Source organism: Paroedura picta, chromosome 5 (genome assembly GCF_049243985.1).
Source record: "Paroedura picta isolate Pp20150507F chromosome 5, Ppicta_v3.0, whole genome shotgun sequence".
NCBI lineage: Eukaryota > Metazoa > Chordata > Lepidosauria > Squamata > Gekkonidae > Paroedura > Paroedura picta.
The window spans coordinates 54066570-54092516 of NC_135373.1; the positions used below are offsets into that span (position 1 = coordinate 54066570).

The window sequence follows — 25947 nt, forward strand, 5'->3', positions numbered from 1 at the left end:
AGTTTCCCCACTCCATGTACAAAAGCAGGCTTTTCTGTTTCCACATGCATCTTAGTGGCTGCTTCTATGCGCAAGAGCATTCTTATTGAAGTGTGTCTCACCACTGGTTTGAAGATTTCATCGCAGTCTTCTGCATGCTTTTGAAACCAATCTGATTTTGTATTTTTGTATTCCCACTTCTACATCATGCTTGGTTTTGAAGATCCACTTGTATCCTTCTGTCTTCTTCTTTGAAGCAGTTCTGTAAGTGTCCATTTTCGGTTCTTGATCAGAGACTGAGTCTCTTCTTTTGCAGCTTTTCTCCATTTCTCTGCTTCTTTTTCAGACATTCTTGCTATGTCTTGCCATATGGAAGGCTCGGGATCAGCTTTTGCTTTTGCTAGATAAAAGTCTTCTTGGTGGTACTTCTTTGTTTGATGTTGTTCACTTTTTGAAATTTGGCTCTGCAGATGTGTATGTTGTCCACTGTGCTCAGAAGCACTGTTTCTGTTTGCAGCACTTCTTTTTTCTCTGTTGGTATAGATTCACTAAGAGCCTCTTGTGGCACAGAGTGGTAAGGCAGCAGACTGCAGTCTGAAGCTCTGTCCATGAGGCTGGGAGTTCAATCCCAGCAGCTGGCTCAAGGTTGACTCAGCCTTCCATCCTTCCGAGGTCGGTAAAATGAGTACCCAGCTTGCTGGGGGGTAAACGGTAATGACTGGGGAAGGCACTGGCAAACCACCCCGTATTGAGTCTGCCAAGAAAATGCTAGAGGGCGTCACCCCAAGGGTCAGACATGCACAGGGGATACCTTTACCTTTACCTTTATAGATTCACTAATATCTAAATTCACTGATATCTAATATCAGATTTCTCCATGTTGCTTGAGGTCTCCCTTTCATCAATGTGCACATTTCCTTTTAATCCTGGGCATTCTGCTCTCCATATGAGGATAAATTCTTGTGTGGAAGCAGCACAAAATCCTCCATCACAGTCCTCCATCACAGGCAAGAGAACAAATCATAGTGAGTTGTTTCAGGCTGGTTGGAACTTTCAGCCTGACCATGAACTTTCTCAGACCAGGAAGTCTCTGAACTTGGCAAGAGGGAAAGAAGGAAGAGAAGCATGTGAGCCTAGGAACATCCCAAGATTCTTCCTAAGCTGATCAACCACAGTTTTCACACACCAGAGCCCCTTTGCTTTATGTGGTCTCTTGTATTTCTGTACCATATGCAGGCAAAACAACACTGCCAATAGATTTCTCCAGAGGAATCTTTCTGGAAATGTTTTTTCCCCTTTCAGTATAGCTTGTAACTAGTGACGTGCTATTAGATCATGCAAGGGCAGGCTTTCTCACCCAGTTTCTTGACAGCCCTGGAAAAGTTACCTGAATGGTTGGGAGTTAAAAATTTTGTATTTATTTTTTAAATTTGTTAAACATTTATTGGGTGATATGACTATATATGGTTATGTCGACCCACCCACTGCTCTCAAAATGGTCAATGACGGGCCTCGAGGGGATGGGAAGGGGTCGGGTCCTGGGTGGGCATGATCACACTATTTCTTGGGTTTTTCAAAGCCTGAAGAATGTTTCAGGGGGTTCTCTATGGCAAAAAAGTTGAGAAAGGCTGATGTAGAGTTTCTTATATTTGTTTTTCATCCCAGTAAGCCTAATGTTGAGCTTTGTTTTCCCTACCATAGACAGACAATGATATCTGATCAGGCCATTCGGGGGTCTCGGTCCATAATTGAACAAGGAAACAACAGGGCAGATACAAAGAGGCCCTACACGAGATTCAGCTGGGGTTTATGCTTTATTCCTTCTAAAATAATATTATTCTTCCTGTCCTAAATGGTCCAGGCTTACCTGATCTCCTCAGGAGTTATGCAGGGTTGGTTCCCATTATTATTTGCATGAGAGACTACCAAAGAAGTTGATATGGAGACGAAGGAAATGACAAATCACTGTTCATCTCTTGTCTTGAAAACCCTAAGGGTTGCCATAAGTTGGCACTGACTTGACAGCACTTTCCACTACTAGAAGAAGCACACACACACAAGTGCCTGAAGTTGTTTTCTTCTCATATAAACTTAAACCATCTAGGGACTTATCACACATTTGTCTTGCTTTTGTGCAGGGCCTTTGCATTTGATAAAGTAGTGAAACGCTGCCATTGGTTATCCTTCACCGGCCTAGAAAATGGAGTGCATCACAAACAAGACAACACATTTGACCTCTATGAAAACAAAGGTAAGTTGCTTAAATTTTGAATGTAGGATTGCCAGTCTCCAGGAGATCTCCCAAAGTTATACCTCCAGGTCACAGAGACCATAGAATTGAGTTGGAAGGGATCATACAGGCCATCTAGCCCAACCCCCTGCTCAATGCAGAATCAGCCTAAAGCTTGGTTAAAAAGTTGCTGCTTTGTGGGGTAGACTCTATGGTATTATAACCTGCTGAGATTCCTCCCCTACTGAGATCACATCCTCCATGAATTTCCCAATCTAGAGTTGGCAACTGTATTTGAATAGGACTCTATGGGGAAGAAAATCTATTTGATTTGCCTGTCATTGTATTCTGTAGGGATGGTGAATTTTGTTTGCCTGTAAATCGTATGCTTTAGAATGTGTAATTACCTTAATTTTTGACACAGCTGTAATTTGAAAATAAATTTTATTGGTGAAATAAGTCTTGACCTGAATAGCCCATGCCCGATCTCATCAGATTATGGAATCTAAGCAGAGTCAGCCACCAAGGAATACCTGGGTTCTTACACAAAGGCAAGCAATGGCAAACCTAGGCTTGCCAGACCCACCCCCAGTAGAAGCAGGGAGCTCTGCCCATGAGCCTGGCCTCCAACTGCCAGTAAGCTGGCTGGCTTCTGGTTGGGATTGCACAGAGAATGACATCATCACAACAATGACATCCAGAAAATGCTCTGGTATTTGGGCAAAAACTCTATGGTAGCAGCCTGAAATTGCTCATGGGATGATATTCCCTGTGCTATGCTGGTGATGAGACTGGGTCTTTCTCTTTTTCCAGGTACTCCAACTACTCTAGGGGGGACCCGGCAAACCATGTAACATCTCTTGCTTTAAAAACCATATAGGGCTCTGTAATCTGGCTGCAACTTGACAACATAAAAATGAAATGAAATGAAATAAAATAAAATAAACCCCACCTTCATCCAGGGCAAAATGAGGCTTGACTGAGAGCTAGCATTTTATAGGTTCTAGGAAGGCTAGGTTTGAATTCCCCTTTGGCAATGGATGCCTGCTAGTGACGAACTCTCAGCCTAACACTTCACAGGGCTGTTGGGGGGATTAGAAAATAATGTTGTTAACATCTTTGGATCCCCATGGGGGAAAAGGTGAGGTATATATACATAAATACATTTTTTTTGGGGGGGGGGTCTAATAAATGTGAGACCAAGGACTTGCACAGTGGGCCTTTGGGATTCAGGCTGCAGACACACAAATGCTATTGCCACAAATTGCTTTGGAATCTCTCTCTTTCTAAAAGAGCTCAGCCTGTTTAGTTCTGCAAGCTATTCTTCAGAAACAGAAGCTGAAATCCCTCGCTGTCCCCAGAAGCACAGAATTACTTGTTCCCAAAAATATTGCATTTTAATTCCCTCAAAAGACATAATAACAAAGAAAAATGCTTTGACTTTTTCTCAGGGCACCCCCCCCCACACACACACACACACAAAGTGCATGGGATTAATTTCTCTCTATTTGCTAATGTCAGTCAGTCAGTCACCTTTTATTGGCATAAAACATGTATAAGACATATAAAAATAGGGTTTAAAATTTTAACAAAATAATAAAATAGGCCATGGGGTTACATAACCGAACAGGTCTTAAAATGATTAAATAAACTATAAAAGATAAAATACAAGGTAGGCAGCATATTATAAAATCATCTTAGTTAAAACTCTGGCAACTAAAATGGTTACCTCTGGGTCTTTGTCAGAGAGCAGATTTACTTACAGAAGGCTTGTTTCCCAGCAAAGCAACAAAACTGTCATCCCGACACTGCTCATATAAGGGGCAATATAACAAAATGTGTGAGACAGAGTCAGGGCAGCCAGAACCACACGGACAGAGTCTCGCGTGGTATGGGATACAGTGGAATCTTCCCTCCAAGACCTTTGAGAGGAAAGCATTCATTCGTGCCAGGAGAAAAGCTCTTCTCAGGGGTGGGCTATTTGCTAATGTAAGCTCCTCTGTTTTTGACACATCTCCAACAGACTATGTTAGAAATTGCATCGTTGGTAAAGGAGCAGCTTATAAAGGAACAATATCAGTCACAAAGAGTGGTGTTCGTTGTCAGGCATGGAATTCCACAATACCTCATGAACACAGGTAAGATTGATGGGATCACAAGAGCCCACTCTTATAAAGCTCTCCCTACCAGCAGGCTCATAGGCAGCCATTTTCTCAAAGCCTGGGACCTTCTCCGTGAAAAGCAGATACTCTGCCATTGAGTCATCTGCAACAACCAGTGTCCTCTCTTGGTAGCCATAACTTCTGGATTTCAGCAAGTGTTTGCTTACACAGCAAAATGACACTGGCTGTTTATCCAGTGAAGTGATGGGTTAAAATTAGACTGGATTCCTAGATAAGTTATTTTCCTAGCTCTGTTCCATTAAGCATTGATGAGCTCCCTCCCCCTTCACCAAGATTAGAGGGAATAATGGAAGAGAAGTAAATCCTACAAAATTCACTGGGACTTTCCCCCACTTTTCTCTCCTTGTATACCCATTCTCTCTCTCCCTCTCTATGCTTATTTGTTGCTGCTTTAAATGTCTGAAGAGACAGCAAAGTGAACTTTTGGCCCTTTGCAAAAAGGGAGGTTCTGAGACTTAAGGTTGCTTGACAATAATGCCTCTTCTGCTGGTGTCTGATCTGTAATAGAAATAAAAAGCTTGTAGAATGGCAAAGAACTCTGTCTCTCTCTCTATGTGAATACTATGAATTGTGAGGAGCTTCGGTAGCCAGTTTTGCCTTCTCTTTTTGTCCTCCAACTCTGTAATTGATGTGTCCTCACATTCTGGGCCCTTGGGAGGCAACTGAGCATGCTTCGTGATCATCAGGCTATTGCAGGGGTAGTGGCAGAGGAATATACATGCTGGACAGATTTCAAGATTCTAAAATATACAGAATTCTTTTCCTGAGAATGATCCTCTTTCACTAACCTCTAAAGAGGCCTGTGAACCTCCAAGGATCTAACCCTGCTCTTTCAGAGTCTTGCTTTTGCCAAAGATTTGTTGGGGGGGGGGGCTTAATTGAGCCAGCTCAGTTGCTTGAATTATGGCAGTTGTGTAGATACTGTACATAAATGGCTCCATCCTGCAAGGCCAACATGGATGGCACTCTTTCAAATTTCCAAGGCACTTAACCTGCTGGCCATCAATAAGTGTGAATAAGCCCTAGACAGCAAGAGAGATCTGGATAATTGACAGCCATGACTGCATCTTTTTTTTCCAGAATTCTAACAAGGAACTATTTCTTTTAGTCATTTGCTGTTGGGTAACAAGAAGGCTTCTCCAGTATTAGCTGGGCTTCTGAAATGCCATCAATGTGAAAATAATATATGTAGGGCAGTCTGGATTGAATGTTGCTGGCTTTTATTTAATGCTTATCTTTACAAGCTTAGGACTTGATGAAGAAGGAGAGGGGGAGGAATTCCTGTAATACTCAAATACGCAAGAGCATACTAGTTGTTAAACAAAACATGAAATGTAATTCCCATCAGTAAAGCTTGCCTGCTGCTGTCCTTAGTTCAGAGGTCATGAAAGAATTATGTGATGATTGCAGAGGGCAAAATTAATACTGGTTTGATGGGCTACCCTTGAAAAGAAGTCACCCCTATTTTTACCTGAAAATGCTGGTGTGCTGGATGTCAGTATACAATCAAAGTAGTTAATTTGTAAATGTTTTAGTTTCAGCATTTAAGGAAGTTTAAGATAAGAAATGAAGTTTGATGGTGGATGGTAGAGCTTAGACTGTATACTTTTTGTTCTTCAGCTTTGGGGATGGAGCTGTAGCTGTAGCTTCAGTCTACAGCTTCAGGGATGGAGCAAGCTGTTGGATCTTACAAAAAATGGTTCTACTAGCATGCGTACTTCCCTTTGGTGACAGGGCAGTGGGAGAGCCATCCCCTGATACAAGAGACTCTTTGAGCATCAGAATGCTTCCCCATCACTAGTGAAAGAGATTTTTCAGGACCCAAACTGTGATTCTTAGATAAAATTTAAATGTTAGAATGTAGTTCCTTCTGCTCATTTAACTAAGGTAGATTACACCTTTCTTGATAGAATTAAATGTAACTAACCATTTCATTAATGGAATTCAGGTTGACATGTTTGTTGATTTCAGGAGATTTAGCTTGCTGCTAAAGATTCCTGGTTATGTAATACAAATAGAGGCCATTTGAATGATAAACAAATTCTCGGTACAGATTTGCATTGAAATTGTAATTGCAGCTGATGCGGCCCTAAATCTTTGATATAATTCCCTGCTTTTTTCTGTACTGCTGTGTTCTAGAGTTTTAGACAGATAGCTTTGATTTGTACATCTCCTTATGTATGTAAATAGTCAGGATTATAGTTTAAAAATAAATATTGTGATTCAAACTACTCATGAAGGAGGGATCAGGTTCATGACAGTTTGAGAAGGTAGTAAGTTTTGCAAGAAAGCCTGCATGCGCTTATACTGTAATGATTGTCATTTTAAAACTAGCTTTTTGCCTTCGAGCTATCGAGGTAAAGATCTCCGGGAAAACTACTGCCGGAACCCCCGAGGAGAAGAAGGGGGGCCTTGGTGTTTCACAAGCAACCCAAAGATTCGTCATGAAGTTTGTGACATTCCTCTCTGTTCAGAAGGTAATGCCCAGAAGGAGCACCCCACAATTGAATAGTAGCTGTTTTTCATTTTTGTGCATCAACCTAAAACCGTCCAGAGTTAATGGAAGAATTTCGGATAGTAAAAAAATCTTTTGACCTGTGTTAGCTGTTAAAATTCCTAGGCTGCTCTATTACCATTTTCCATTACCATGTTACCATTTTCTCACCATCTTGCTTTTTAGCTGGCTGCTGCTTTTTACTCTATTTCTTCTCCCTGTTTTCTGTCTCTTCTGTGCATATAAGAGGGAATCACCATTGTCTAGAATACATTTGTGATATCCCACAATAGCCTCCTAGTGTAGAGGCAGTAGAAATTTAAACTTGGTACTCATTTCTCAAAATGCCTTCAGATCTAATACTACAGTGACTCTGCTTTGGAAAATGATTGAATGTCAGATAATTATGGGCTGATCCCCTAGTCCAAATGTTCTCGTTCTCTCTCTCGTTCTCTCTCATTCTCTCGTTCTCTCTGTCTGTCTGTCTCCTTAACACAGTGGCAGTTATATATATTTGCACACAGCCATGGTAGGTGGAGTGTGTCCGGACTCCTTTTCTGGCTGGACACACTTCATGGGCCAATCAGGATGCGCCCAGCAATGCTGGTGCTCCCTGACTGGGCCGGCCCCTAGAGTGCCTGCCCCCACAAGGCAGCCACGCAGCACTCCAGGAGCCTCATTGGCAGATGCAGCCTGGCTGTCAAGGGGAGCAGATATGTGGTGCGCTGGCCCGGCCAAGCCCGCACCCCAACATGGCCACCCTGTCTAGCCAGGGATGGGGAGGCATCCCAGCTACCACAGGGGCTCCCATGAGGCATGGGGGGCTCTCCCAGATGCCCTTGGACCCCCCTGCCTTCCAGGATGACCAGCCGCACTGCCGTGTGCACGGCCGAAAGGTTGGCTGGCTGCAGCTGCATCGAAGGGCCCACTTCTAGCTCCCATTACATTCCTGGCTGTAACAGGCTTGCAGGCTAGTGTGTGTGTGTGTGTGTGTGTGTGTGTGTGTGTGTGTGTGTATGGAAGTCTTCAAGCTAGCCTGCCAGGCATGCTCCAGCTTTGGATTTCCTGTAGAGAGTGAATGGTTGTACTGGATGTCCTGGAAGAGCTGTTCCATCTCTAGGACTAATCTTAACATTATTTTGACTTGTCTTTGAAATCACTTGGATTTTCTATAAGAAGGAACCCTTGATTTTGCAATAGGAAAAACTGAGTGGGCAACTCTATTTTAATATCCAAGGAGATCATATGAAATTAACAAGGACTTTTCTTTTGGCTACAGGAATAGTTTGTGTATTTTTCTTTGATAACTTATCTGGCTTCAACCCATTGTTCTTCCGGTTCAGATTAATTTGAAGTTAGTAATGCAGATCTGTTCTTCGCATGGTCTTTAAACTCTTCAGGAATATTGCTTAGATTGCATTTTGGCACAGGGAATTTTAATGCTACTGATATCTAATAATGTGTATAGTCCTGTTTGTTTCAACTCTTGACCAAATGCTCTTCTATCAGGATAAGTGTGACTAAGCATTACTTGTTACCACTGTAATATTTTTATTTATATGGGCAACAATTTTAATATCCAAGGAGACCATATGAGATTAACAAGGACTGCAAGAATTGCATACATTATATCCTCAACTGGAGACTGAAATGTTGTGCCATATGTGACCTTATCAATGAACATTGTTCTGAATTTTTAGTGGAATGCATGATGTGCAATGGGGAAAGCTACAGAGGCCCCATGGACCACACAGAAACTGGCAAGGAATGCCAGCGTTGGGACCTTCAGAGGCCACATAGGCACTCCCATCGTCCAGAAAGGTAACAGTACTCTCCATTAGCCTACTTTGTAACAATAATGGGCTGGATCCAATGGATGCATGAGTGAAAGGTTCCTGTGGTGATGGATCTTTCCCCACTTCTTTTCCCCACAACTGCCCTGTGTGACTCTGGGAAGACACTTTTGTGGAACCTGTGTGAACAAAAAGCCACCAGGCAGCTGGGCTATAGCAGAAGGGAGAATTGGGAGAAATTGCCACTACCATGGTCTTGCATCAGCTAGCTCCAATGTGATGCTTCTGTCTGCATAAGAGTGGGGGAGGGGCAATTTCACCCAGTTCTTAATTATCACTCCTCCCCCATCCCCAGGGGCTTTTTTTCAATGATGTCTTGCAGCTGCCAATGGTGCCTTGGGGGAAGGGGACATCACAGAGAGCTACTGTAGAAAGAGAAGTTAGGGGAGGTCTGTCACCGCAAGCACATTCTTGTGTAACCACAGTGTGTTACCTGCAAAGTACAGCATTTTATCATTTGCCAGTTTTCCACTTCAGATCAGTTGCTCAGATTTTATGCCTCAAAATCCATTTATGAAGGGTCATAAATAGCTTTGGAACACTGACTTGGGATCTCTCTTTCTTTCTCTGCATATATGGGGTTTTCTTGTAGCCTAAAACATTATGTAATGGTTGTAATCCATTTTTTTATATCCTTTTAAAATGTCAGTTGAGCATACACAGGTTTGATTGGGTCATTGGGGGAGTGCTTATGTAATCTATGAGCACCCCATGAGTAAAAATTGAAACCAAAGCAGATGGTTGCGTGCCATTGTGTGGCTTAACTTAAAACCCAACAAAACTATTTTGGCTTGTATCTTCATTCATTTTAATAAAGTTTAGGAGTAGATTTGTGCCAGATCTGAGCATGTTAAATGTAGATTGTCTGTTCTCCAACTGTATAATAATTGGATACTAGAAATGCCATTTTTATTTGGGTCTTCTAAAAGCATGGAATTAAAATATGAGGTAATTTTATTGTCCCATTAAGTTTTAATGTGAGAGATCCAGGTTTTAATGGGACATATCCAGGAAATCTCTTTACAAACAATTTGGAAAAGGACAAACATCAAAAACGCTTAACTAATTTAAGTACATTTATGAGTTTAGCCATAATTTTTCATTAAACAAGCCACTTCTGAAATAATTAACTGTTAGTGTGCTCATATTCTGGTCCTCTGCCTACAAAAACTCTAGTAGGTTCCATGCTAAATTGTCTAATGTTTATCTTATGGGTTTTTCAAAGGAAGTCTGTGTAAAGTTTGACTATAGATTTATGACTTGGGGAAATTATTTAAGCTGTGTAGTTAGTTACTTAATGCATTAAAAGTTTGTCAAAAAGGTAGGATGACATTCCGTATGATTAGAAAAGACCAAGTGAGTGGTTTGAGCCATATAGAAAGTTTTGAGTGTATATTTATACTGAAGATTTAATTGGCTTACCAGCTGTTCCTTCTTCCCAGTATACACTGGGAAATGTAGTCTCCTGAGGGTTCTTCAGCAGAGAAGTCTCTGTACCCTCAATAGGATTATTTGCTTTGTGAAGGGAAAGCAAGGACCACTGTTCTGACACAATCTCTATTAGTTAAAGTTGACAACTCTGCATTGCACCTACATCATGTCTCTGAGTTGATGCTCCTTCTGTTAAAACCTGAAATGATGTCACAGACTGTAGCATTCACAAAAATGTGATGGTTTTACTATAGAGTTCCCCATGATGATTATCACTTACATTCATACTCTACCTCTTTATTGCTCCCAGGAGTTGTTGGCTGTAGGCTGGCAATCCTACTTCATGACAGCTTTAATTTTCTGGTACCCTAGCTGGGGATACCTTTCTAGAGGTGTTAAAAGGTACGGCAGGTCATGTTATTTGTTAAGACGTTTAATGGGATATAGGCAGCAGATTCTGAGGGAGTAGTAGGATTGCCAGACCTCCAAGACATGATGGAAGTAAAATTTTAAAAGCTTCTGGTGTTACACATAGATTTTTCCTAGAGTGACATGACTTCACTTCCATTTCCCCCTGGAAATGAGGTCATAGCAGACATTATACTGATGCCCCCCATGTCCTAACTATTAAGTTCTTGATGTGCTGTGTTCCTCCCATCAGAGAGGGGGTTGCGACTTTGATATAGCTTTTAACTTCAATTAACTGGACTGATTTTTAAGTGATTTTAATGTATATATTTGTGTCTTGACATAATGTTATGAGCTGTCCTGAGCCTTTGGGGAAGGACAGCATACAAATTTGCAACTAAATAAATAAATAAAGGGAGGAAGGAGGGAAGGAGTTTCTGTTGGGTTTTCCAGGCTGCTGCTGAGGCTACTGCACATGTTGGTCATTTAATGAGAAGGCAAGAGCCACTGGGAAAGATGATGCTAGGAAAAAGTTGAAATCATCAGGAAAAGAGGAAGATCCAACATGAGGTAGTTTGACTCAGTCAAGGAACACACGGTCCTCAATTTGCAAGGCAACCTAAGAGGTTAAACAAAGAAAAAATGAAACTAGAATATGGCTTTAGTTCTTGAATTAGGACATCATTTGTACCTTTTAACCTTTTTTCGGGGGTAGACATTTGTACATATACTAGGCATAGGTACTTACATATAAAACCATATGAATGTGGTTTTAAAATGCCATTTTAAGGCTTTTGAATGTATAATTAAATATATAAGGCATGTGTTTATATTAGAACTGCGTGCTTAGCCATATTCTAGTTTAAATTTTTTTTGTCTCAATCTTTTAGGTTACCTTCCTCATGCAGGGTGTTTGGTCCCCCACCCCATTTTTAGTCACATGTAACCTCAGTTTGAAAGACCTCAGTAAGCAAGGCTGTTAATGAGAAGACATTTTGGAGGTTATTCAAAGCGTCACAATATGTAGGAAATGACTTGATGGTGCTTAATGCGCAGAGACAGCTGAAAGTACTACTGCCCCCAGAGTTGGCAAAATGAGTTTTGACCAGGTCCTCTCCAAGTAAATATGCACACCACAATAATGTGTTTCCACATTTGACACGCTGTCATTTATCTGTGGCTGTGGTGGCTTTGCATAGCTTAGCGCTTGAGGTTTTAATGCCATTGCTGAGCAGCATACCAGGAAGGCAGGACTTTGTGAAGGAGATATTTACTGGATCATGTTGAGATAAAGATTTGTCAGAAGGGCTATGAAGAACATGTGGCCAAGGAAACGGCAGTTCTTGAAAACTAATTTTGTGAGCACATCTGGGTTGTACATTGTGCTGATGGAGTCAGCAGACTTTGCAGACCTCCATGAATGTATATTAACACCCAAGCAGATCTGAGCAGTCTGGGAGCTGAGTGCCAGCCCTGTGGGAAATCCCCAAAACAATATGCTGCCACCTGCATGAATCGTCATTTCTGTGCCAGCAAAAGCGAGATGGAGAAGGGTGGGAACTCAGACGGAGGAGCAAAGTGGGAGCCAGAACTACACAGAGGGATGTGGAGGGGGTCAGGATTCAAAGCGTGCTAAAGCTGTGGTCTGTTGCAAGCAGGGGGCTTCATTCTGCAAGTAATGAAAAACAGCTGGAGAACCAAACACAGTTTTTCTCTCTCTGCCTCTAGCCAGAATTCACAATGCTCCTGTGGAATATGTCTCTTCATTATTCTACAATCATCATTAGCCCAGCTATTCCTCTTGGCTTCCAATGATGTCCTGCCAAGGTTCTTTTTCACACAGAGAGGTCTAAATATTTCTAATCCCTCATGCAAGTCATACACTTGGGAACTGACTGCAGAACCCTGTTACCTAAAGCAGGGATAGTCAATCTGTGGTCCTCCAGATGTTCATGGACTACAATTCCCATGAGGCCCTCCCAGAATTTGCAGTTTGGTGTAGTGGTTAGGAGTGCGGACTTCTAATCTGGCATGCCAGGTTCGATTCTGCGCTCCCCCACATGCAGCCAGCTGGGTGACCTTGGGCTCACCACGGCACTGATAAAACTGTTCTGACCGGGCAATGATATCAGGGCTCTCTCACCCTCACCCACCCCACAGTGTGTCTGTTGTGGGGAGAGAAAAGGGAAGGTGACTGTAAGCCGCTTTGAGCCTCCTTTGGGTCAGGAAAAACGGCATATAAGAACCAACTCTTCTTCTTCTTCTTCTAGTCCATGGACATCTGGAGAATCACAGATTGACTACCCCTGACCTAAAGTACCTAAGTTACAGCAAGGAAAGGAGCCCATTATAATTCAAGCTTTATCACTGGGGTTAGAGCTCCAGCATAACTGATAAACTTTATTTTGATTGGGGGGGGGGGGAGAAAAGCTTTGGGTTGGAACACAACAATGTTCCAAAGAGAAGTCTGTAGAAAAAGAGACCAGGAGATGATCACTTCCCATGAAATCACTAACTTTTAAATGCTTCAAGTGAGAAAGATATTAAAATGGAGCCAGAATATAATCAATTCCACTAGCTCCTCTGGGGCTTACATAAGTAAAACCACCAGCTCCATCAACGTCTAAATAACCATGGAATGAAATAACCTCCAGCTAGCATACATTTGCCAACCGCTATGGAGTACTGTAAGCCATTGTGCCACTGCTTTTATTGTGGTACTGATGCGCAGATCCTTGTATGTGGGAGGGTGAGAGGACATATTGTTTCCTTAACCATTGATCATTACAGCATGATAGTAATCAATCTGCATATACACAGCAGAACATCTTGTTCATATACCATGAACAACAGAAGACTAATGTAATCACACGCATGGAGCAGTCCTGTACTGGCTTCAATCCTTGGTCTATCAAGGTCAGAATTACCTGCTCAGACTGGCAGTGTCTCTCCAGGGTTTCTGGTCGAGGTCTTCCACATCATTCTCTTGTTGATCCTTTTAACCAGAGAAGCTGGAGCCTTGTGTGTGCTGAGCATATGCTCTACCACTTAAAATTAAAGTGCATTATTATCATTAACCACAGCTTCTCCCTGGCCCCTTATATCTTTTATAAAAAAATGCATTAGTGAGCTGCATAAAATCCCTTTTCTCCCAGACCTTTAAGTTAAAGCCACCACATCTTTTGAACCAGGCCCCAGGAGAGCTGTACTAGCTGACGGCACCTTCTCAAGCTGGGCTAGTACAAAAAGTACTACAACATGTGGCATCAACAGTCCTTGGTGTGGGAGCATGGTGACTAAGGAAGGAGTGGCTACCTGATCCTGAGCTTATAATGTGAGATAAATATGGGCAACATTCAGTTGAATAGCATCACGGGGTGGGGTGGAGTTTGATCCGTGATTTACCATTGCTAATGTTTGGGGATCTCTCAATAATTCGTCTATAAAATTACTATTCCAGGATGTGTAAATGAAAAACAGATGCTCTGGATTCTAATAAAATAATTTGTGTAGATTACAGGAGATTTGCCTTTAAATGTTTTGATTTGTGGCCCAGTGCTTTGATTTGTGGCCCAGATAGACATCTTGACCTCAATTAGCATATATTTAAAATGTTAGTCACCAGTGCAAGTTATTTGGGACCAAATCATTACAATAATCACCTAAATTTCATTCTGAGTTGTACAAGCAGAGGGGAGGCCTGAATTTAATGAGCCATTAGTGTAAAGCAGTTCTGAGGCTGAATCATATCTACATTAAATGCAGTTACTGGAATTTAAACAAAAGTGTAATTACAAAAGGACACAGGGGAAGAAGAACCATTGGCCTGTGATGGAGGGTGGGAGATGAATACTATTATTTCTTCCTTTTTTCTGAACTGCAGTTTGCCACCCTGTAACCCCTGGGAATATTTTGGGGGTGAGGACTGGCATGCCAGAATGATGCCTGTGGGCCTGTATGCTGAGGTCACCTTTGGAGGAAAACAAAAATGATGTCATGACAAAAAGGGGGCAGTCTGGGCTTTGCAATAGTTCTTTTTGCAAATAGAGCCTTCCCAACACTATGATGCCACTTCCATTTTGTTGTTGTTGTATTTGATGGTGTGATGCTAGTGTGTACCTCCATGTCCTCAATTTTTCCCTAGCCTTTCAGGTACAGCAGGCAATGAATGGGGTCTGTTTGGGAGGTCAGCTGATCCTCTGTGGGAATTCAGTGGAGTGTTCTTCCATAAATTTGCATATAGCATAACAGCCTGAAAATTATATTTAATTTCAAATAGTGGGACTGTCAGCCTCCAAGGAAGAGAAACAATATCCAAACTAGAATAACATATAATTTTCAAAGATGCTGAGAACTTCAACATAAACTTGATCGTCGTTTGCAATGATCATAATTGAATGACTTGTTTACATGCAAGCTGAGCCCCTTGCTGAGCTGTAATTTTGCATGATGTTCTTCAAACACTGCATTGACTAGCTTGATGCATGCCCAGTAGTCACTTCTATATGCTTTCCTGCATAAATTGGAAGGTAAATTATGCCTTGGTAAGTTTAAAAAAATACATTCTAACATTCACTGTGACAGTCAGAGCAGGTCTTTTGAAGAAGAAGAGAAGAGCTAGTTTTTGTACCTCACCTTTTACTAGCCGAAGGAGTCTCAAAGCACCTAACAATCACCTACCCTTCCTCTCCCCACAGCAGACACCCTGTGAGGTAGGTGAGCCTGAGAGAGCTCTGAAAGAACCGTGACTGGCCCAAGATCCCCCAGCTGGCTGCATGTAGAGGAGGGGGGAATCAAACCTGCCAGATTAGAAGTCATCGCTCTTAACCACTACACCAAGCTGGCTGTCAGGGTGAGACTCACATAGTGTCCCTAGAAGTGATAAGTCTTTGTCAAGGAATAGCTACAACTTCCATGAAGCAGTGAGAGAACAGGCATGCACAAATTTATTCTGACCTAATAGTTTGCCAGGCACTGAGGGAGAATGAGAATGTCATAAGGACTACAGGGAGACACCTTTCTAGTGAGTGCCAGTATTGAATCATTAAATGTTTTTGGTTTACATAATACAACAAATAGCCAATGGGAAGGCTGCAGCAGTGGCTGATGTTGGGCAAGCTGTAGCAAAGCAATGTATTATGTACCTTTTTGTACAACATGTTTTTTGGCATGTTTGAAATGTTTGTGGAGCGTTGAAGGGGGTGGCAGGTTACAGTGAATGAGCGATAGGGTTGTGAGTGTCCTGCACTGTGTGGGGGGTTGGACTAGATGACCTAGAAGGTCCCTTCCAACTCTGTTATTTTATGATTCTAAGTGCATTGTTTCAACCAGTCTCAACCTTAGTGTTTAGCTTCTTGGCTGATAAATCAAGATGGGTAGCCATGTTAATCTGCCTGTAGCAGTAGAAAAGAGTAAGAGTCCTGTAGCACCTTAAAGACTAACACCATTTGTGACCTATTATGAGCTTGCATGAGTTTCTGCTCACTTCTGCCACAAATGGTGTTAGTCTTTAAGGTGCGATTGTATCCTTGCTCTTTTCTCCCACTTTGGTTGATAAAGCGTTTGACAATTAATAATACATTCAAAGAGCTTAATCACAATAACTTTTGGCTCTGTGGCAAGGAAACCCCCAAATACTCTGGCATTGCTTTCCAAGGCATTTTATCAGGAAAGGAACCACTGGCCCCTTGCCAACTGGATCAAATGGCTTATGATATTTCGTTGTAGCTTTTTAGTTCTTTGGATAAAAGATCCCTCAGTAGGCCATTGGAAGTCACGTATTAATCACCTCATGAAGACTACATCTGCTAGCACTTCCAAAAGGTAGTTGACATCTGCACTGAATCTAATTTAACATTCGCAAGATATTGTATATAATACGTGTAAAAAAAACAATAACATGCTATTCATTTAAGAAGTTATTGACTGTCTTGTGTTTATCCCCTTCAGTTTTCTCAATAATATTAAGACAAAAATTGCAACAATTAAAAGGAGGTAAATTCTGACAAGATAAAGGAGGGTGGAAGGAAATAACGTTTCCATTTTCTTACTTGCCATGGTGGAAGAATTAGGGCCCCTACTAGGCTGAAAGCTAAAAATAGAGCTCTCATTAGCAAGGAGTTCATTGAAATGGCATTCTCATTTGAACTCGAGGCTGTTGAACTATAATCTTTAATGAGTGTGGCATGGCAGGATGTGTTTATGTTGTCCACTCTTAATTGGCCCCCTTTGAAGATGACAAAATAAGTCAGTTTTGTGTGTGTGTCAGGCCAGAGGTGATTGGGAGGTTAGTCAATTAGCTGAATGACCCTGTTTGATGTCCTGAAGCCGATAGGAAAAGTTCTCCCCCAGGTGTGAGAGCTGCTTTGATGGCTTCCATTCTTTCCCATCTGTAGGTGTTCAGCACTTGCATGTGTGAGCTTTTATTCCAGTTGGGGCAACTCTCAATCCTCTGCAGTGACAATTTGTTTGGTGCTTCTGTGTGTTGCCCGGCTGACTTGGCTGATGTGCTTATCGCTGTGGTTTGCAGACATCCTGACAAAGGCCTTGATGATAATTACTGCCGCAATCCAGATCACAAGCCTAGACCGTGGTGCTACACTCTCGACCCCAACACCATCTGGGAGTTTTGTGCAATTAAACCATGTGGTGAGTTTAAAGCAAATGTTCCTTCCTTACTTTTTCCTTCCCCAAAGCTATGTAAGGCTATGGCCAAAGTACATGGTAGCCAAGTTATACTTTGGGTAGGCTTGGGTGGCACTATCATGTGGATTTCTTGCTTCACTTGGTCCTTTGTTTTCCAGGTTATGAGTATTTATTCCTTTGCCCTCATACCAGATATGAGTATCTGTGAAAAGTGGCTGCCTCTTGAATTGCGTGGCTGAGATTCAAATGGGTAGCCGTGTTGGTCTGAAGTAGCACAATAAAATCAGAGTCCAGCAGCACCTTTAAGACCAACAAAGATTTATTCAGGGCGTGAGTTTTCGAGTGCTGACAAAGAGTGCTTGCACTCGAAAGCTCACGCCCTGAATAAATCTTTGTTGGTCTTAAAGGTGCTAGTGGACTCTGATTTTATTGTGGCTGAGATTGCTTGCATTTCACTTAAGATGTGTTCTAGGAAATGCTTACCACAGATAGGTCTGTGTCCTGAAGATGCATATTGCCAGAAAAGGTTGTAATGGTAGTCAAGCTGCCACCATTTTTGTAGTTTAGGAACTCAGTCTTGTGGTCTATCTTCAGGAACTCCCAGAATTCTTCAGGAACTCCCAGAATTCTTAGAAACACAGATTGAAAATCACTGTGTTTAGATCTTTTCCATCACAGTTCTGATGAGTTCATATAGCTTCTGGTGGGAGAGTTTTACATGTAGAGTTGTTATGGTGAGAGGCATCCGGTTGATTGTCACCATTGTCCATCAATGTTCCCAGTGCTCCCAAATGGATTAAAAAACCTCCACTGGGCTCAGTGCTGGTACGTAACTTTATGGTTTTACCGCTGAATTTCTGGTGATTCCTGTTGTTAATTTCTGGTTGTTATCAGTGCTGTCACATGCCTCTTCCCAAGTCCCTGCCTTCCAATCTCTCCAATGGTTGCCAGGTTTGGAGCAACAATCTAGTTACAATTGTCCTGTTTTGGGTGTTTGGATGATGATGATGATATTAGCCATTCAGTCATATCTGACTTTTGGTGATTCTATGGCTCAACTGTTGCCACATTTTTCAATCTTCACCACTTCTTTTAGTTGAATACTGCTCTAGCCAGTGTCCATTTTGATCATATCTAACCACCATGTTATTTATTGGCCTGATTTAATTTTATCTCTGGCCAATCCTAGCGTAATTGCTCTCTTCATTGACTTAGATCACATGATATGGCCAAAGCAAGTGTTTGTATATATGTGAAAAATCTGAAATTATTCTGCTGAAGTCTGTGCAATCTTGTGTTAAGTGGTTGGCCTACTGATAAACTAAGGTAGCAAAAGGGTTAGAAGTGACTGTTCTGTGCTCTGCCTATTGTTTTTCTTTAAACTTTCAGAAAGTGGAACAGTGTTGAAAGACCTCCTCCTGAGAATACAGACATCTGGTTCATTTATTGCTGGAGTTAATGCTACCTGAATGTTTGACTTTCAAATTAAGCTGTTCCAGTGGAAGACCCAGTCTCGCTCACATTTTCCTGTATATGTAAACATTTTTAATCTGGCCTTCTCTGCTGTGTTATAAATGAATTGCTTAGCAGTGTACTTGGCAGTGTGTGAATTCTGTGGCTTGCTGAGACTTTATGCCCAGAATGCCAGTGGTGTAGAAGGGCACATAGACCAGTTCTGCAGTAGGAGACACCTTGTTTTAGCCTCACTTTGGATTTCCCTTGGATACTGCAAGTCAACTCTAGCATTTCCACATCTGGGCTTTCCTCCCCTTATTTCCCAAGTTGAAATTTGCAATATGCTTTCTGCACTGAGTCTGATGGAGGCAGCCTCCCGTCATGCTGGGATTAAGGGGCATAACAAGAACAAAGGTGCAATTTAGTATTTTAAAACACTCAGTAAGTGAAATCCAGTTTTCTAGGGATGCCTTAGCTGCTGGGCAAATGAGGGGGCAATTTGGGACTGTTCCTGAAGAAGCAAATTTTAGTGCACAAATTGAGACAGATCCCGGCACGAAAGAATGACCACTAAAATATTTTAACTCAGGTAATATCTGAAAGAAGAAATAAAACAGAGTTTAGAAATAGAAAATTTCATTATTTTTGAAAAATATTGGCAAACTTCTGAAGTCTTAAGAGGAAAGATGCTGCCTTTTTTGTCCTAGAAATTAGTTTGGAATTCACCAGCTCATGGAAATGGGCATTCTTTATCAGTGGCTCACTTCAGGAAATTACACCAAACAACTGGGGAAGGAAATTACTTTGAACTGTTACTATAGAAATATTTTATATGATTCCAACGAAAACTTATGATGGCAGCATAGGACAGTACTACACAGTACTTGAAGAATGCAGCAGTAGCCCTGAAGGTGATAGCAGTGGGTTTAAACCCTCTCTGCAGTGGTCCCTGGATATCCTCATCACTTTGCTTTGAATATACTATGTTGTATTCCTAGCATCCACGATGTCAGCACATAAATGCTTCAGACGAGACATAACCTATTGCGTTTCTGGTAAAACACTGTACTGTGTAAATTATTCACATGTTGGGGTTATGCAGAGCTCTCTGCCCGGTGTGAAAGGCTGACGTAAATTGCAGGTTCACCTCAATTTCTGCATGCATGGTGTCTGATTTTGATCAGGACTACAGTGTGTATAGAGGAGGGAGTTTTAGCACATACTCTCTCACAGTTTTCCCAGCCTTAAATAGTTTGCTGTGTTGAGGAAATTTCTGTGTGCCCTGATATACTCAAAAGGTTTTTCCAGTGGCCAAATAATGCTGCCTCCAGACCATTTCAGGTCAGGCAAACAGCACCAGAAGGTGGGGGGGGGGAGACTGAATCTTCTTCTCTCTTCCTAATAGGGTACCATATGTGTGGGGATTGAGGAGAACCCACACATCACATCTGACTGTTATACAGAGGAACCTGTCCTGGATAGGCCAGTCAAGCCTGATCTTGTCAGACATTGGAAGCTAATCAGAGTTGACCTTGGCTAGTATTTGGATGGCTGACCTCCAAGGAACACTAGAGTCATGCCACAGAGGCAGGCAATGGCAAAACAACTTTGAACATCTCTTGCCTGGCTGCTAGAACATCCTAGGATCTCCTGGCTATGCTGCACACAGGTCATACAATAAATAAATAATAACCCAGCGATGACCCTAGACATGACATATGAATCAGCCCAGACTGTGATGGTTCTCTTGTGCTGAAGACTAATATGCTGTTGCAGATATTGAGATATGGAGATGCTGATTTCAAAGAACTGTAAAAGCATCAAATTATTAATTTTTTTCAAAGAAGGGGAGCTGTGCTCAGGAGCAGAGCCCATGTTTTATCTGAAGACGATCCCGGGGTTTACTTCTGGCATGTTGAGTTGCAAAGGTAGCAAGTATTGGCATACACCATGGAGGTCCACTATTCATTGACTAGGCCATAGTAGGCTTCAGGGGAAATAGTCTGAATTGGTATGAGACACCCTCTTATGTTCATTAGGCTGATCCTGAATTGAGCAGGATGTTTCCACTTTTTCCAACTCTAAAGAGCCGGCTTGGTGTAGTGGTTAAGAGTGGTGGCGTCTAATCTGGCAAACTGGGTTTGATTCCCCACTCCTCCAGATGCAGCCAGCTGGGTGACCTTGGGCTAGTCACAGCCCTGATAGGGCTGTCCTGTCAGAGCTTTTTCAGCCCAACCTACCTCACAGGATGTCCATCGTGGGAGAGTAAGGGAAGGTGATTGTAAGCTGCTTTGAGATGCCTTCAGATGGACTATTCTTCTTCTATGATTCTAATGGATGTAAATTCTGTTTCCCAGACTTTTAATAGACTTTTAGAGGGCACAGGCTATAGTTGAACAGAGGGAATACATACTCTGCACGTTATATACATTACCAAATTCAGTCTCTAGAACTACCAGTTAATGGATTCCTGTTAACAGATCACGAGAGCCTAAGACATGTACCCAAAAACTTGTAGTTTTTCTTGCCTGTGAGCAAATATTATTTATTTATTCTCAAACTTTATAAGAATTCAAAAAATAAGAATAAAGTTGACATTCAAAATAGAAGCGGAGCACCATTGTAGTTGGAATGAGATCTGCATTATGTAGAGCAGAATTTGTCATATGCTTCTGTTTATACTCCTGTTTCAGCATTTGGCCAATAAGAAATCATTTATCTGAAACATATAAGTAGTAAAAACCCACAAACCTTGTTTCTGTTTGTCTGACTCATCAGAGGATCTACCAGTTTCCAGAATTATGTTACAAGCAGTCCATACCAGACTGAGTACAGATTGCAGAGACATCTGTGAAAGGTCTTGAGACAGAGAGACTCATTGCTTTCCAAATATACAACTTCACTTAGAATTCGTACCGTATCTGCAGAAATGAAGATCTCTTACTAACACAAAAATGAAACTTGCAAAGTCTTTGGACCATTAAGTGATGGGATTTGTTGCTTTTCAAACGTGTTGCCTTTTTCTCATAGGGGTCAAATTGGCACATTTAGGACCTTCTTCCACCAGGCACTGATGGCCATGTTTAATTTTGCTTGCAGTAGTTATCTTGACTGAAGTGGAGCTAGAGACTTGGGAGGTCAATTACTTTAGAATAGATGCTGACCTGTGATTTGTTTTAATGAAGAGGTTGTGGCAGACTTTTAAAATTCATATACTAATCTGTATTCCAGTTTGCACAATATACCAAACAGATGTGCACCCAGAGTCTTCATACATTCTGATCAGCAGGCAAGATAAGGAATGCAGAATCTATAAGCAAGCTGGGAGTGTGGTGGTGGAAAGAAACATGACCATGACTTCATTGGGTTGGAGGATGTCAGTAGGAGACTTTCCCACCCTTGAATTATTGGCAGGGTAAGATAAGATGGGAGCCTTGGGGAACTGTGTTGGCTAGCCCCAGGTCCAGGAACTAGCCTGGTCAAGCGTGGGAAGATTTGAGGCAGGCTTCACAAAGCAGTGATTTAGATCCTGCCTAGGCATCTAAAACTATGCTAGCTGGGGACTTCAGCAATGTGCTTTTTGCAGATCACCCTCCCCACACATTTTAATGAGCTTTGTTTGTAGAAGAAGACAAAGAAGAAGATGACAAAGAAGATTTGGTTCTTATATGCCACTTTTCTCTACCCGAAGGAGTCTCAAAACGGCTTACAGTTGCCATCCCTTCCCTTTCCCCACAACAGACACCCTGTGAGGTGGGTAAGGCTGAGAGAGCCCTGATATTGCTGCTCAATCAGAACAGCTTTATTGGCCCCATGGCAAGCCCAAGGTCACCCAGCTGGCTGCATGTGGGGAGTGCAGACTTGAACCTGGCTTGCCAGATAAGAAGCCTGCACTCCTAACCACTACACCAAACTGGTTCTCTGTGTCAATTTATCTCAGCTAGCAGCTTTGTGCATCTGAGTGGATCCTATTGGGGAGATGGGCTTGTGTGTCTTCCTCCTCCTTTTGGATTTGAGCCACCAGCCAAGACTGGTGCTCAGGCTCACCGCAGGTGTCAAATGGTATCACTCAGACCTTACCCACATGGAGGACTCACCCAGCTGTTATGCCACACTGTCCCCCGGTTTTTTGTTTTGTTTTTTGTTTTGCCTTGGGATAGCTCTTCTGATCTTTTCCCATGTCTGCATGGGGAAACCTTTGGCATACCCCCCCCATTTGCCCCAATACTAGTGTCAACACACAATAGCTGGGGAACAGGAAGTGAAAACTTCTTGCCATTTTTTTCACTTGTCAGTTATCGCTTGGCGAAAACTTCCAATCATCCAGGGAAGGTTGAAGGTAGATGACAGAAGTGATGCTGGGGGGTGGGGGGTAGAATAGCTGGGAATGCCTGACTGGGGATGGTCCAGCATAATGATCATACACCCCATTGGATCCCACAGCAAAAAATGGAATGTGGGTCCTGAGCATTCCCTTGATGCAGGCCAATTGAGGGGGCAAAGTCCTAGTACAGCCCTGGGACCCTGCCAGAAGGGGCCAAATTCCATGCAGTACCAGGACAAAAATGGATGCGAACAAATCGTAATCAGAGCCTAATTGATCATGCGGAAGTAGTCTCAGAGAAAGTCACCTTTGTGACTTTCACAAGTGATAAACTTATATTTGTCACTTCCAGGTTTTCCCCAGCATGTCTGCTGTGGGATGGTTATCGAGCAGCAGGTGGGTGGCTTGATTTTCCAAGATGCACCCACATTCTTTGCCAATACTCCTTGGATTGTAATCAATAAATGCTGTGGCCTGTTTTTTATTCCAAAATTTTGTCTGGTGTGGTGCATCTCTCTGGAAAACCTTTTCTTACTGAGCCCTGTCTGCAATCTGCTGATAAGCTTCAAGAGGTATCTTTATCAAGAATATTGCAGAAGTAGATAAAACATCTAAATAATGTTCTTCTTGTATCTGACTGACCACACAGAAATGTATCTATCTTTCTAGCTCGGGATGTGGTGCCTGTGACAGTGATAGAAACTACAGAGTGCGTCAAAGGTCAAGGGGAGGGCTACCGTGGAACCATGAACACCATATGGAGTGGGATTGAGTGCCAGCGCTGGGACTCCCAGACTCCTCATCAACACCAGTTCACACCTGAGAACTATAAATGCAAGTGAGTAGAAGGTCTGGTGGTAGTGGTAGCAGCCCAAAATTACTATAGTCTTGAAAGTAATTTCACACAGTTTAATAAATTGAGCCCTTCTATTTCTCTTGCAACACCATTACTATCCTGAGTTGTTTAGACTAATGGTATAGTATAAACATAATTTTCAGCTAGAAAACTGTAGCTGAATTTTCTATAGTGATACTGATGAACACACTCACTGGAGTAATTCTTGCCACAGACATGGTGGCCTAATTTCATGGATGTCCATGAGCAATTTAATTTGGCATCAGTGTTTGGCCTGAGACACTGGCATTTGTGTGGGGTGGGATGCACAGTGACAGATGGTGCCTTGAAACATAGTATGGTGGTTCTTGCACATAAACATAATTGATGCATATTGGGATGCATCAGACAGAATTTTCAATAAACGGGAGAGGGAACAGATAAAGGCATTTGTCACTGTGAGGCTTTATGTGTGTCAGGGAGACTAGCTGTGAGAAAAATGAACATTATCTTAGACTTCTTCCCGACTCTTCAAAGTTAATATCACTCAGATGTGACAGGAGCTATGACACTTGCTTGAAGATAATGATCTCTATGAGGGGGTGGAGGGACTACTCATCAAGTTTGCAGAAGACACCAAATTGGGAGGACTGGCAAATACTCCAGAAGATAGAGACAGAGTTCAATGAGATCTGAACACAATGGAAAAATGGGCAAAGTTCTGCATCTGGGTCAGAAAAATGAAAAGCATGCCTACTGGATGGGGGATACACTTCTAGGTAACACTGTGTGTGAATGAGACCTTCGGGTACTTGTGGATGGTAAACTAAACATGAGCAGGCAGTGTGATGCAGCGGTAAAAAAGGCAAATGCCATTTTGGGCTGTATTAACAGGGGCATCACATCAAAATCACAAGATGTCATAGTCCCATTGTATACGGCACTGGTCAGATCACACCTGGAGTACTGTGTGCAGTTTTGGAGGCCTCACTTCAAGAAGGACGTAGATAAAATTGAAAGGGTACAGAGGAGAGCGACGAAGATAATCTGGGGCCAAGGGACCAAGCCCTATGAAGATAGGTTGAGGGACTTGGGAATGTTCAGCCTGGAGAAAAGGAGGTTGAGAGGGGACATGATAGACCTCTTTAAGTATTTGAAAGGTTGTCACTTGGAGGAGGGCAGGATGCTGTTTCCGTTGGCTGCAGAGGAAAGGACGCGGAGTAATGGGTTTAAACTACAAGTACAATGACATAAGCTAGATATCAGAAAAAAGGTTTTCACAGTCAGAGTAGTTCAGCAGTGGAACAGGCTGCCTAAGGAGGTGGTGAGCTCTCCCTCACTGTCAGTCTTCAAGCAAAGGTTGGATACACACTTTTTTTGGACGCTTTAGGATGCTTTGGGTTGATCCTGCATTAAGCAGAAGGTTGGACTAGATGGCCTGTATGGCCCCTTCCAACTCTATGATTCTATGATATGCTGTCATAATACCACTTTATAAGAAGGAAGACAAAACCATCCAGCCAATCAGCTTTTTATCGGTGGCCAGGAAGTTTATTTTCTGCTCTGTCTCTTTATTAGCAACTTGTGGACTGGCTGAAGACTAATAAAATCCTGGGAAGGGAACAGGCAGGTTTTAGGCAAAGGGGCTAGTACAGATGAATATCTTCTGACATTACAGTTCTTAATCAATATATATCCAAGAGTCAGGAGATCCTTATTGCTGCCTTCATGGACTTGAAGATTGGCAACCCCACCTTCAGCCATACAGCACCTGTGAAGGAACATCATTTTTTTTTAATGGTGGAAGCCTAATTTGCCTCAGAATTGTAGCATGAGAGAAGTAACTCCCCCCCCCGCCCCCCAGTTCTGAGATGAATCAGGATCCCACTGATTTTTAAAATGATATTCCCCTGTTGCTGTGCAGCTGTGAGGAAAGAAAGTCCAGAGATCAGTTGTAATTCTGGGAGCTCTTCTTCTATTTAAAAATTTTTAAATACATATTAGAGATTAATCTACATGCAGAGCAAATAATTCATTACAACTGGGTGACGGGAATGTCAAATTCTAGCTAAAGTTTGAGTGCTGAGAATTACACGGTTTCCTGAGGTAA

At 42.2% G+C, this 25947-nt stretch overlaps 1 protein-coding gene across 5 annotated transcripts in view; it reads left to right on the forward strand.

Moving 5' to 3' along the window:
* The window catches only part of HGF (hepatocyte growth factor), a 64356-nt gene that overhangs the window by 16034 nt on the left and 22375 nt on the right, over positions 1–25947 (forward strand). For 3 of the 5 annotated variants that reach the window (XR_013231088.1, XM_077338021.1, XM_077338023.1), the window contains exons 3-8: positions 2118–2230; positions 4233–4347; positions 6727–6869; positions 8587–8707; positions 17108–17226; positions 23672–23840. Coding sequence is in view for 4 of the 5 variants with exons in the window: in XM_077338021.1 (XP_077194136.1) it covers positions 2118–2230; positions 4233–4347; positions 6727–6869; positions 8587–8707; positions 17108–17226; positions 23672–23840 (780 nt within the window). In the remaining variant the exon portion in view is untranslated. Of the gene's footprint in view, positions 1–2117; positions 2231–4232; positions 4348–6726; positions 6870–8586; positions 8708–17107; positions 17227–18612; positions 23643–23671; positions 23841–25947 lie in introns of those variants that run through there. The other 2 variants (XM_077338022.1, XM_077338025.1) reach the window with 2 other exon arrangements.